The sequence below is a fragment of the Sciurus vulgaris genome, assembly GCF_902686455.1.
Source record: "Sciurus vulgaris genome assembly, chromosome: 15".
Lineage (NCBI taxonomy): Eukaryota > Metazoa > Chordata > Mammalia > Rodentia > Sciuridae > Sciurus > Sciurus vulgaris.
The window spans coordinates 45,108,727-45,118,862 of record NC_136476.1 but is presented as its reverse complement, the minus strand read 5'-3'; the positions used below and the strand labels follow the sequence as shown (position 1 = coordinate 45,118,862).

At 30.6% G+C, this 10,136-nt stretch overlaps 1 protein-coding gene across 3 annotated transcripts in view; it reads right to left on the bottom strand.

The window, feature by feature from the left end:
* IFT74 (intraflagellar transport 74) overlaps nt 1-10,136 on the bottom strand; it is an 82,392-nt gene that overhangs the window by 47,490 nt on the left and 24,766 nt on the right. For 2 of the 3 annotated variants that reach the window (XM_079112348.1, XM_079112349.1), the window contains exons 4-8: nt 9,254-9,302; nt 7,257-7,355; nt 7,021-7,081; nt 4,765-4,824; nt 3,537-3,598 (exon numbers count right to left, since the gene is read on the bottom strand). In XM_079112348.1, coding sequence (XP_078968474.1) covers nt 3,537-3,598; nt 4,765-4,824; nt 7,021-7,081; nt 7,257-7,355; nt 9,254-9,302 — 331 coding nt within the window. The remainder of the gene's footprint in view (nt 1-3,536; nt 3,599-4,764; nt 4,825-7,020; nt 7,082-7,256; nt 7,356-9,253; nt 9,303-10,136) is intronic. The other variant, XM_079112350.1, reaches the window with a different exon arrangement.

The following is a 10,136-nucleotide window of genomic DNA, read 5'->3' as shown; positions in this document are numbered from 1 at the left end:
TGTCTCTGTCTCTCTCTCTCTCACACACACACGCGCGCACACACACACAAATAAATAAAAAATTTTAAAAAAAGAAAGAAAATAGAGAAAATTTAAAAGGCAAATGGTCAAATTACTATAGAAGACACTGAGGTTAAAGAAAGTGAAACAAGGTCCCTTAATGTAGGACTTACCTGAGACTTCACTAAGCTAAACTGCTCTCTCATTATTTAAAAGACAAATATTAAGAACTTTTTAAACTTGGTGCACCTACTAAGAGCTCCTAGCACAATTAATAGTCCAAAGAACATACTCTAGAAAACACTGGCCCTAAGACTATAATAGGAAAAGTTTATCTAAAGTCATTATTGTCAATTCCCTTATAATTAACTGGTTGTAAATATCATTTTAACAACTCATTGATGCTAAGTGACATTAAAAACTATAGCAAAATCTGTAATTTTAATCTTTCATACAAGGAAATTAAGTGTATTTATCTGTTTTTTTTTTAGAGAAAAAGATCTCTAAAATGCTAAAATATACTTATGGACGAAACATGATTTTCTTCATCATAATAAGTGATAAGGAAGAGTAGCTAAAGCTGGATGGAGCAAGGTTATTTATGTGCTGAAAGAGTTGGGAGATGGGCACATAAGGGTATGCTATTTTGTGTATGTTCAAATTTCTCTATAATAAAGTTTTTAAAATGTGCGTGTATGATAATTTCTTAGGAAAAAGAAACTAAAAATGTACATCTTGTCACGAACTGTAGAACAGTCATTTTAAAAGCTATATACATAGCAAATTCAGTTCAAATATCTATTCTGGGGAAATAAAAACTGTTTAGGATGATATACCCTCTGAAATAGAAGAACTGATTCATGTTTATAATGCATATTTGCTTTTGTTTATAGAAACATGTTTTCAATAAAGGACATGAATATTTTGTCTAATATTATCTGTTACCATTGTTTTAAATCTGTTTTAAGAATGAGATAATTATAGGGATACAAGGTATCTTTTTCCTAAATAATCTATCATTCTGTTAGACTATCTTTGCTAACTATAAGATACAATTATTAATATTTGAGAAATGTAGTAAAATGAAATATAAATGAGCAAAGATTGTATCTAATCTCTAAAACCCAAGAGCTTCTTATCATTATATATTGGGTATTCAATAAATATCTGACTAAATAAATAAAAATAAGTGGGTATAAAATTATGATTACATATGTTTTTAAAGAACTGATTTTGACTAATCCCAAACTAAGAAATGTAGACATCAGAATTGGAAGAGAACCATTAGTACAAGCATGCACATGAATAACCAGTTTGGATAGGTTTCCCATAATGAACCAGATTTTCATGCCACACTAAATGATGGTACTAAAAGGAAAGAATGAAAACAGAAGCTTCTCCACCTGGTTTCTCAATAAGGTATGACATTTCCCAGTCTCTGAACATGCAGAGTCAAGGTACATTCTTGCGTTATTGTGATTTTTTTTTTAAGTTCTTTTTTTTTGTTTAGTTGTAGATGGACACAATACCTTTATTTATTTATTATTTATTTATTTATTCTTAATGTGGTGCTGAGGATCAAATCCAGTGCCTCACAGGTGCCAGGCAAGTGTTCTACCACTGAGCTACAACTCTACCTCCCGAGATGTTTTACATCTTGTTTACACAAGAAATAAACCTATCCCAGTACATATTAATCTTCATAAAAATAATTTTTTTATTAATTTAAATTTCTGCTTAAAAAAGAAAAGAATCTGTTTTACTTCAAGCTTAAATGCAAACTACAAATATATCTCAGAACAAATTACCATATTTAAATATTTTTCTTTAATCAAATTAACCAAACACATAAAAATTTGCGATATTCATAATAAACTTATAATCTTGGAATATGTTTCCAGATTAAAATCTGTAAAAGATTTAGATATAATATTTACATATCTGACCTAGGTATAATATAACTTTTGAGATAATGGGATAAATGGGGACTCAAATGTTCTAAACTCTTTGCTTTTGGTACTGGGGATTGAACTCAGGGGCACTTGACCACTGAGCCACATCCCCAGTCCTATTTGTATTTTATACAGAGATAGGTCCTCACTGAGTTGCTTAGAGCCTCAATTTTGCTGAGGCTGGCTTTGAACTCAAGATATTCCTGCCTCAGCATCCAGAGCTGCTGGGATTACAGGCGTGCACTGCCACACCCGGCTGTTCTAAATTCTTTAAGGTTTTTATGTTCCTAAGTTTTTTTTAGGTAAATTTAGGAAAGTATCTTATATACAGTAAATGATAAATATTTGATAAATGGTTTCAAACCAGGGAAACAGAAGGAAGCAGGGAAGGAAAGTAAGGAGGGAGGGAAGAAGATTTTAAGAACTTGGTCTCCAAGAATGGATCTTTGTATAAGGAAAGACCCTACCAGTATTTTCCATTTTTTAGAAAGAACTTTACAAGTCAGGTGAAGTGGTGCATGCCTGCAATCCCACTGGCTAAAGAGGCTGAGGCAGAGGATCTCAAGTTCAAAGCCAGCCTCAGCAACTTAATGAAGCCCTAAGAAACTTAGTGAGAACCTGTCTCAAAATAAAAAATAAAAAAGACTGAGAATATGGTTCTGTAGCTAAGCACCCCTTGGTTCAATCTCTAGTACAAAAAATAAAAGCACTTCACAGCAGCATCAAATGATAAGAGAAAAAGAAATGATTTCTCATTTAATCAACAGTGGAATTACATTTATCTTTTAAATGTTTTATTATTGTATTTCAGTATGCTGTCTGTCATGAAATATTTACTGTTTATGCAGAAGTAACATGACAGTGTATTTGCTCTTACTGAATTTCAGTGATTTTTGTTAGTAATTATCCTTACTCTCAAACAGATTTATATTAAAACATTTTGGGTACAGAATGTGCTTATGTGTATATTTATACAAAATAGCTCATCTTTTATGTTTGTGTTGTACTATATAGTATTTAATTACTGTCAAAACTTTGATGAAAAATAATTACATATACTCATTATCTTTGTATGTATTACTGCCACTGTCACAGTTAATTTAATAACAAAGTCAAAGCTAGCTGGTATTTAGACTTTAGATAGGTTATATATAAAGACAGATAATCTACAAATACAATATAGAATACTAATATAACTATCAGCAATACTAATAAAAATATAAATAGCCTATTATAATGTATCTTTTATCAAACGGGTTAAATATCATACTTTGTTTAATATTCTAGGTTAAAATTAGAAATGGTAAATATAAAGATATTCTTATCTTAAATTTTAGGTTCTTAGGCGTAGAAGTTGTTTATATATAATCTATATAGCCATTTTCTTCACATAGAGTTTGTTGCTTAGTGATAAATGAAGATAACATGTACAAAAATAAAATTTCCACGGCAAATATCTATTTTTAAATTTAAAAAGGCAATAAGAAAAAAGTTAAAACTTCTTTAAGGAAATAAAAACCTCACTAGTTAAACTACATAGAAAAACTCATTTATGAATCTTATTTTTAAATAGAATAAACTTACGCTTGTCTTTCAGTAAATATGATATCCATACTTTGAGTTTCTCGGTCATTTTGAGCTTTAAGCTGAAAAAACAGTTAACACACAGAAGTTAGTGATAAAAATGTAACCATTACTGAATGCTTTCTTTAAAGGTAATTCTGGTTATGAACCAAATAGAGGTTATTATAATAATCCTAATGCCATATACAAGAATCCTGAAAAAAACTATAGTAATTGTTTCATTTAACAAAGAACACCGTAAGATAAAAAGAAATAGCTGTTTTCATAAGCATCATAATCTCATGCCAAAAATATTCATTTTTCTTTAGTGATCTGTCAAATATCAATGTAACCTCAATTTATACAACAGCATCTCAAGAATTTGCTGGGTTTTCAATAAACATATGATTAATAATGTGAAGAATTTAGAACCAGCATGAGTTTTGGTCTTACATCACTCAGTATTTACATGAGTATTCCTAGTTGACTACCTGTGCGTATCTAGACTAGAATTTGGACACATCCCAAATAACTGACAAAGCATATAAAGAAGTCCTTAGTTTTTATTTCTAGCACAGTTTTTAATGTGTGAGGTCTACTGTATTCTAAGCATAAAAATAATCTACTAAATTATCATGGTTGTAAAACCTCAAATTTAGAAGAGTAATTTTATAAATTTTACATTTTCACCAAATAGTTTCTGGTTATGTAAATAAATTATAAGCTATATAAGTTATGAGCTTTATGTTATTTTTGTTCAGATATTTATAATCAAAATAAGATAGCTATTAACATTTCATTGCTTTCTAACAAATAGTTAATCTGAATACAATGAAAACCAATTTTCATTTACCAAAGGTCAGTATATCTGACATCATATCTACTCATTTTTCTCCCTTAAAACTATGAAAAGGTGCCATTTACCTCTACTGAGTACTCAGTTCCACTTATACAAAAAATAAAACAGAAGAATTTTTAACTAATGTATATACTAGCAATATAGAAGGCACTCTAATGCTGAGAGCCTGGTGGACAGACTGGGAAGCATCTACTTGAAGGAACCACTCAATAGAAGGAAATTAAAAAGAGCAACTAAGGGGGCTCAACTATAACAGTGATATTTAGAATCAAAGTAATACCCATCCCTAAGGCCCAAAAGATTTTACCAAACTATTTCTAGATATAAATGCTTTATTTTGGAGGATATTATTTTTGTAAATCTATTGCTTATATTTATAAATTCTCTTACCATGTTGTAATCATTCATTACTTCTTCCATTTCAGTATTGGTATTAAGTTTATCTACCAACTAAAAACAAAAATACAAAACAAAAAACCCACATTCTGTTAGTCTTAACTTTTTATATAATTCATAGTAAAGGTAATTCAAGCTCACATAATGAGTAGTAATTTAAGTACAAATACTTCTAAGTATCTTACCTTCTAAGATAAAATACTGAGTTAACTAAATAAATATATACAATGCACTTGATCAAAAAGTAAACTACAGTTTTAGTGTGGAAAAATGAGCAAAAGTGAAATATTCTTCCTGCAGATCATACCTTGAACAGCTTTGGGTGCTCTGAAAAGATAGCTTAGTTTATAAGGGTCTAGAAAGGATTAAAGTTTGTCAGATTTGTCGCTCTTATTTTTTTCCTAGGAAAGAAGAAAGTTAATGGGTTTTCCAGTTTACACTAGTGAAAATGTAGAACATCTTTCTTTATCTAAAAATTTTTTAAAAATCAACAAGGGAATCTATGGAAAACACAGTAGTAAATCTACTTCAAAAAGTTGGATGATGATATTAATAGCTAACACAAAGTATTTACCTGTGCCAAACACTGTTACATGTACTAACTTATTTAGTTTTTAAGATTACTCTATGAAGTAAATATTATTATCTACATTTTACAGATAAAGAAATTTAGGAAGTAGCAGAACCAGAATTTGAACAGGAAATCAAACTATTTAAACACTGAAAGCAAATAGTATAAGTGTAATTGATGATAAAAGACTAAGCTTTATTAATGTAGGATATATTAGTATATATCACCTTTTCTCATTTGTTATGTACATAAGTGCTAGTAAGATTTAGTATTTATTAAATTCTAATTGTAGGGCAGATTCCTAGTTAAGTGTTTTCTATTTATTATGTGTTAGTTCATTAAACCTATAAACAGTATATTTTACACATTATTAAAATCTTTTTTTTTTTTTCTTTCTCTCTCTCTCTTTTTTTTTTTTTGTGAAACTGGAGATTGAACCCACAGGAGCTTTATCACTAAGTTACATCCCCAGCCTTTTTTATTTTGAGAAAGGGTGTCCTGCTAAATGGACGAGGTTGGCATAGAACTTGGAATCCTCTTGCCCTAGTCTCATGAGTTGCTGGGATTACAGGTGTTCACCACTATGCCCACCTTATTAATTTATCAAATACATATCAGCATAACTAATAATTACTTTCATCTACTGTCATTTCCTATCTTACAAGGATATTTCTCTCATATTTAGAATAGAACATTTACTAAAGAAAATCTCACTGAATATTAGATGTTATAAAATGTTTGTTATGGATTGTGTGGTTCTGAAAATTTAAGAATTAAAATATACCATAATCAGCAAAATTTTATTGATAAGCAAAATGTAAAAATATAAAGTAGGTATATCAGAATTTATGCAATCATTCTTTTTAAAAATTTTTTTATATGTTGATAGACCTTTATTTTATTCATTTATTTACATGTGGTGCTGAGAATCAAACCCAGTACCTCACACTTGCTAGGCAAGAATTCTACCACTGAGCTACAACCCCAGCCCCATAATTTATGTAATCATTCTTAATAGGAGTAGTCAGATAAAAGTGTATCACTTTCATTAAATCCAGAAACCACTGCTGTCTAATGTCCCAGGGAATCAGAAGAAAGAACATTCTGACAATGAAAGTTTTCATGGAACCAACAACACCCAAAGGATTGAAGCAGTTATTGTAGTTCCAAAGCAACTGTTTTTACTTAAAGTTCACACTGGGAAGAATACTTGGTGGAACTGTGTTTATGTTACACACTCTATTTTGGCAAAAAGTACACACACACAATAAAACATACAGATGGAAGTAATTGGTGTGCTAACTAGTAAAATTTTAAAAATTTCATAATGGCAACATTCCATAAAAGAGTAAAATGTGTTTTTAAAATAGTGGCATTGCTGGTGCTTATAAATTCTAGTATTTCTTAAATTATTATTTTAGTATCATTATGGGGAAAAAAGCATGTGTGTTTGTGTATTCTATTCATAAATAAATGTGTTTTAAAACATATTGGAAGAATACATATCAATCTGATAAGTCAAATAATTTCTGGGGAGGAAAATGAAGGAGAAAAGAAAGGGGCACTTTATTCTCTACACATTTTATAGACTGAATCTTTCACATAAGTATATATTCATGTATTCTTAAGCTATTAAAAAAATGAAAATATTCAAAGCAAATTCAGAAAAGAGAAAATACCATGTTGTAGTCTGCTAGTTGTCCTTGAAACTCTTTGATTTCAACAGCTAAAGTCTCTGCCCTGCAAGCATAAAATAAATACATTCATGTAAACATCATGGATAACTACTAATTCATATTCTTTATGGATATATAATGAGTACTAAATTAATACTTATGAGTATTAAATTAATACTTATTCAGTAGTAAAAGTACATAATAAAAATGTTTCATATTTTAACTGCAAAGTTACTTACCTCTTTTCATACGACAAATACACTGAATTCTCTTGATTATGCATTTCTATTTCTTTCTGAAGTTTATTAATTTCAGTTGTAAGTTCACTTATTTTACTTCTATAGAGAAAAGAAAGGAAAGTCAGTCATACTTCTAATCTAGAAAAACTTTCTAATTCAACAAAACAAACTTTTCAAAATATGTAATAATATAACTAGTGTGAAATTTGCTAAGAAAAGAAGTTTCAATGGTTTATTTGACTAAGAATGAGGACTATCTCATCTGATTCTACTCAACTGATGAGAAACTGACATAGATTCTCTAATCATTAAGAAAGGTAGAAAAGGAAGAGAACTAAAACCTAGTCAAACAGATGTAGATTCCTGTCATCCTTATAATTGCTACAATTTTTCTATAGTAGCATTACTGACAATTTAGGTCAGTGACTGATAGCTTTGTGGTAGAGGGCTATCTTGTGCACTACTGTATGTATATAAGCATCCCTGGTCTCAATGCCAGCAGTAAAAACCCCAATTTTGGCTATCAGAAATGTGTATAAAAATTGCCAAATATTTGTGGCAATCACCACAGTTGAGAACTAATGCTCTAGAGAAACAATTACACAAACAGAAGTATTCTTTGATGCAGAAGCACTAAACCTAAAAAGAAGCAATGTAATAAGCAGGCATTGTTTTATTTCTTTTTCTTTTGATTAAAATGTCACTGAATATCAGAGACATTATACATACGATGGACTTACTATTTTTGTTACTAACCTTAGTTTTAAGGAAAGATGGCAGAAACCTATCCCTTTCTTTATTTTGAGAATCAAAATGATCAAGGTAATTAAGAAACAAAAAAACTAAGAAAGAAAACAAGGCTTTTAAGGCATGATAGGATGGATTAAATTAAATGGAAATAAGAGAGAAAGAAGATACAGATGATGGGGGCTGGGGTTGTGGCTCAGTGGTAGTGCGCTTGCCTAGCACACATGAGGCCCTGAGTTCGATCCTCAGTACCACATAAAAATAAAATAAAGGTATTGTCTCCACCTACAATTAACAACAACAACAAAAAAAGTAAAACAAAATTTAAAAAAAGAAGATACAGATGAGGAGCCAAAAAGAAAATAAAATAGGAAAACCGAGATAGAACAGTAGGAAATCCAAGCAGAGAAATGGTTAGGTAGAAAATGACAAAAAATTCTAAATTTGGAGCTGGAAAATGACAAGTTCTTAATTTAGAGCTACACATTTAAGAGACATATGACAAAGCTTACAGATTAATTAAAATTATGTCATATTTTAGCAACTGACCAATCATATATTTACCTAAAACCCCATGCTGATTAGGGTGTCATAAAAAAGTATATATATTTTTCCTTTTTTATTAGGTGTAACTGGTGACATTCCAACGATACATGTTAAAACATTATTTTTATCATTAGATGAAAACAGTAAACTTTATGATATGGTTTGAATGTATGTGTTCCCAATTCAATAGTATTTAGAGGTAGAGCCTAAGAGGTGATGAGGGCAGGAAGGCTGTGCCCTCAAACATGGGATTAGGGAGTACCTTATAAAAGGGCTGGAGGGAACTAGGTAGGCCCTGTTTTGCTCTTTTATCATGTGAGGAAGGACACTAGATTGGGCCATCTATTGAAACGGGCCTGAACCAAACACTGAACCTATGAGCACACTGATCTTAGACTTCCTAACATCCAGAACTAAGAGAAATAAATTTCCATAATAATTAAATTACACAGGTTCAGGCATTCTGATATAGAAGTACAAACAGATTGAGACAAAATATACAGCTCACATATATGCAAATACATAAAAGTTTAAATTTTAATCTAACTGTATTATCATATCTATTTTACAGAATAGCCAAATTAACAAGAAATTGATAGACTACAAAATAATTCTTAGAAATCAACAGACATCTAATTATTATGATAAGCACCACAGATAAAACTTCATGATCACTCACTGAAAGACATGTTTATTTAACATACCTAAGAAGTCCAAGATAATAAGATTTGTCTAAAATTTGCCTCTGGGGACCTAAAAAAATGTTTACATGTTAGTGTTCAGTTTCAAAATGCCAGCAAAATAGCAAATCCAAAACATAACCAGATTACATGTCACAGTTCTGAGAGTTTTAATGAATGCCCCAAAACAGTAAGAAGATTCACTAATGGGCTGGGGATATAGCTTAGAATCATGATATTTGAAGATGATATTTTAAGACCACAAAGATGGGATGAGGTGATACTATTAAGATAGTAGACTCATGGGACAGGTTAACTAAATGGAAATTGGGCATAAGGGAGCCTAAAACAGAGTTGCCCAAAAGAAGTTTCTCCAACAAAATATATTAGCACTGTCCAATTAAGAGCAGCTCCATGTAACTATTGAGCACTTGAAATATGGCTGGTGCTACTAAGGAAATGAATTTTCATTTTACTTAATTTTAATTTAATTTGAGTATTACATGTGACTATTAGATACTGGAGAGTGCACATATTCCTAAATATTTCTAAGAGACAACAATTGTCCAAAATTCTCTCAGAGATGTTTAAAAACGTATGTTACATTTCAGGAGAATGAAGCAAGTATTCCTAGGGGGTTGGGGCATAGCTGGGTAGAATGTTTGCCCAGCCAAGTGCAAGGCCCTGGGTTTGATCCCCAGCATGGTAAACAAAACAATAACAAATAATCCCAAAAAAGTATTCCTACGTTAAATGTCCCAAATCTTACAAGGGATGAAATGCCTTGCAAAGTGTGAGAAGTCAGTCTAGAGAGTACTGCCTGTAAGGTCTATTCTTAGTAGAAAGGGGAAATGGCTTATAATAACCGGAAATGGGACACTAGAACAACTAAGAACAAAAGTCACAG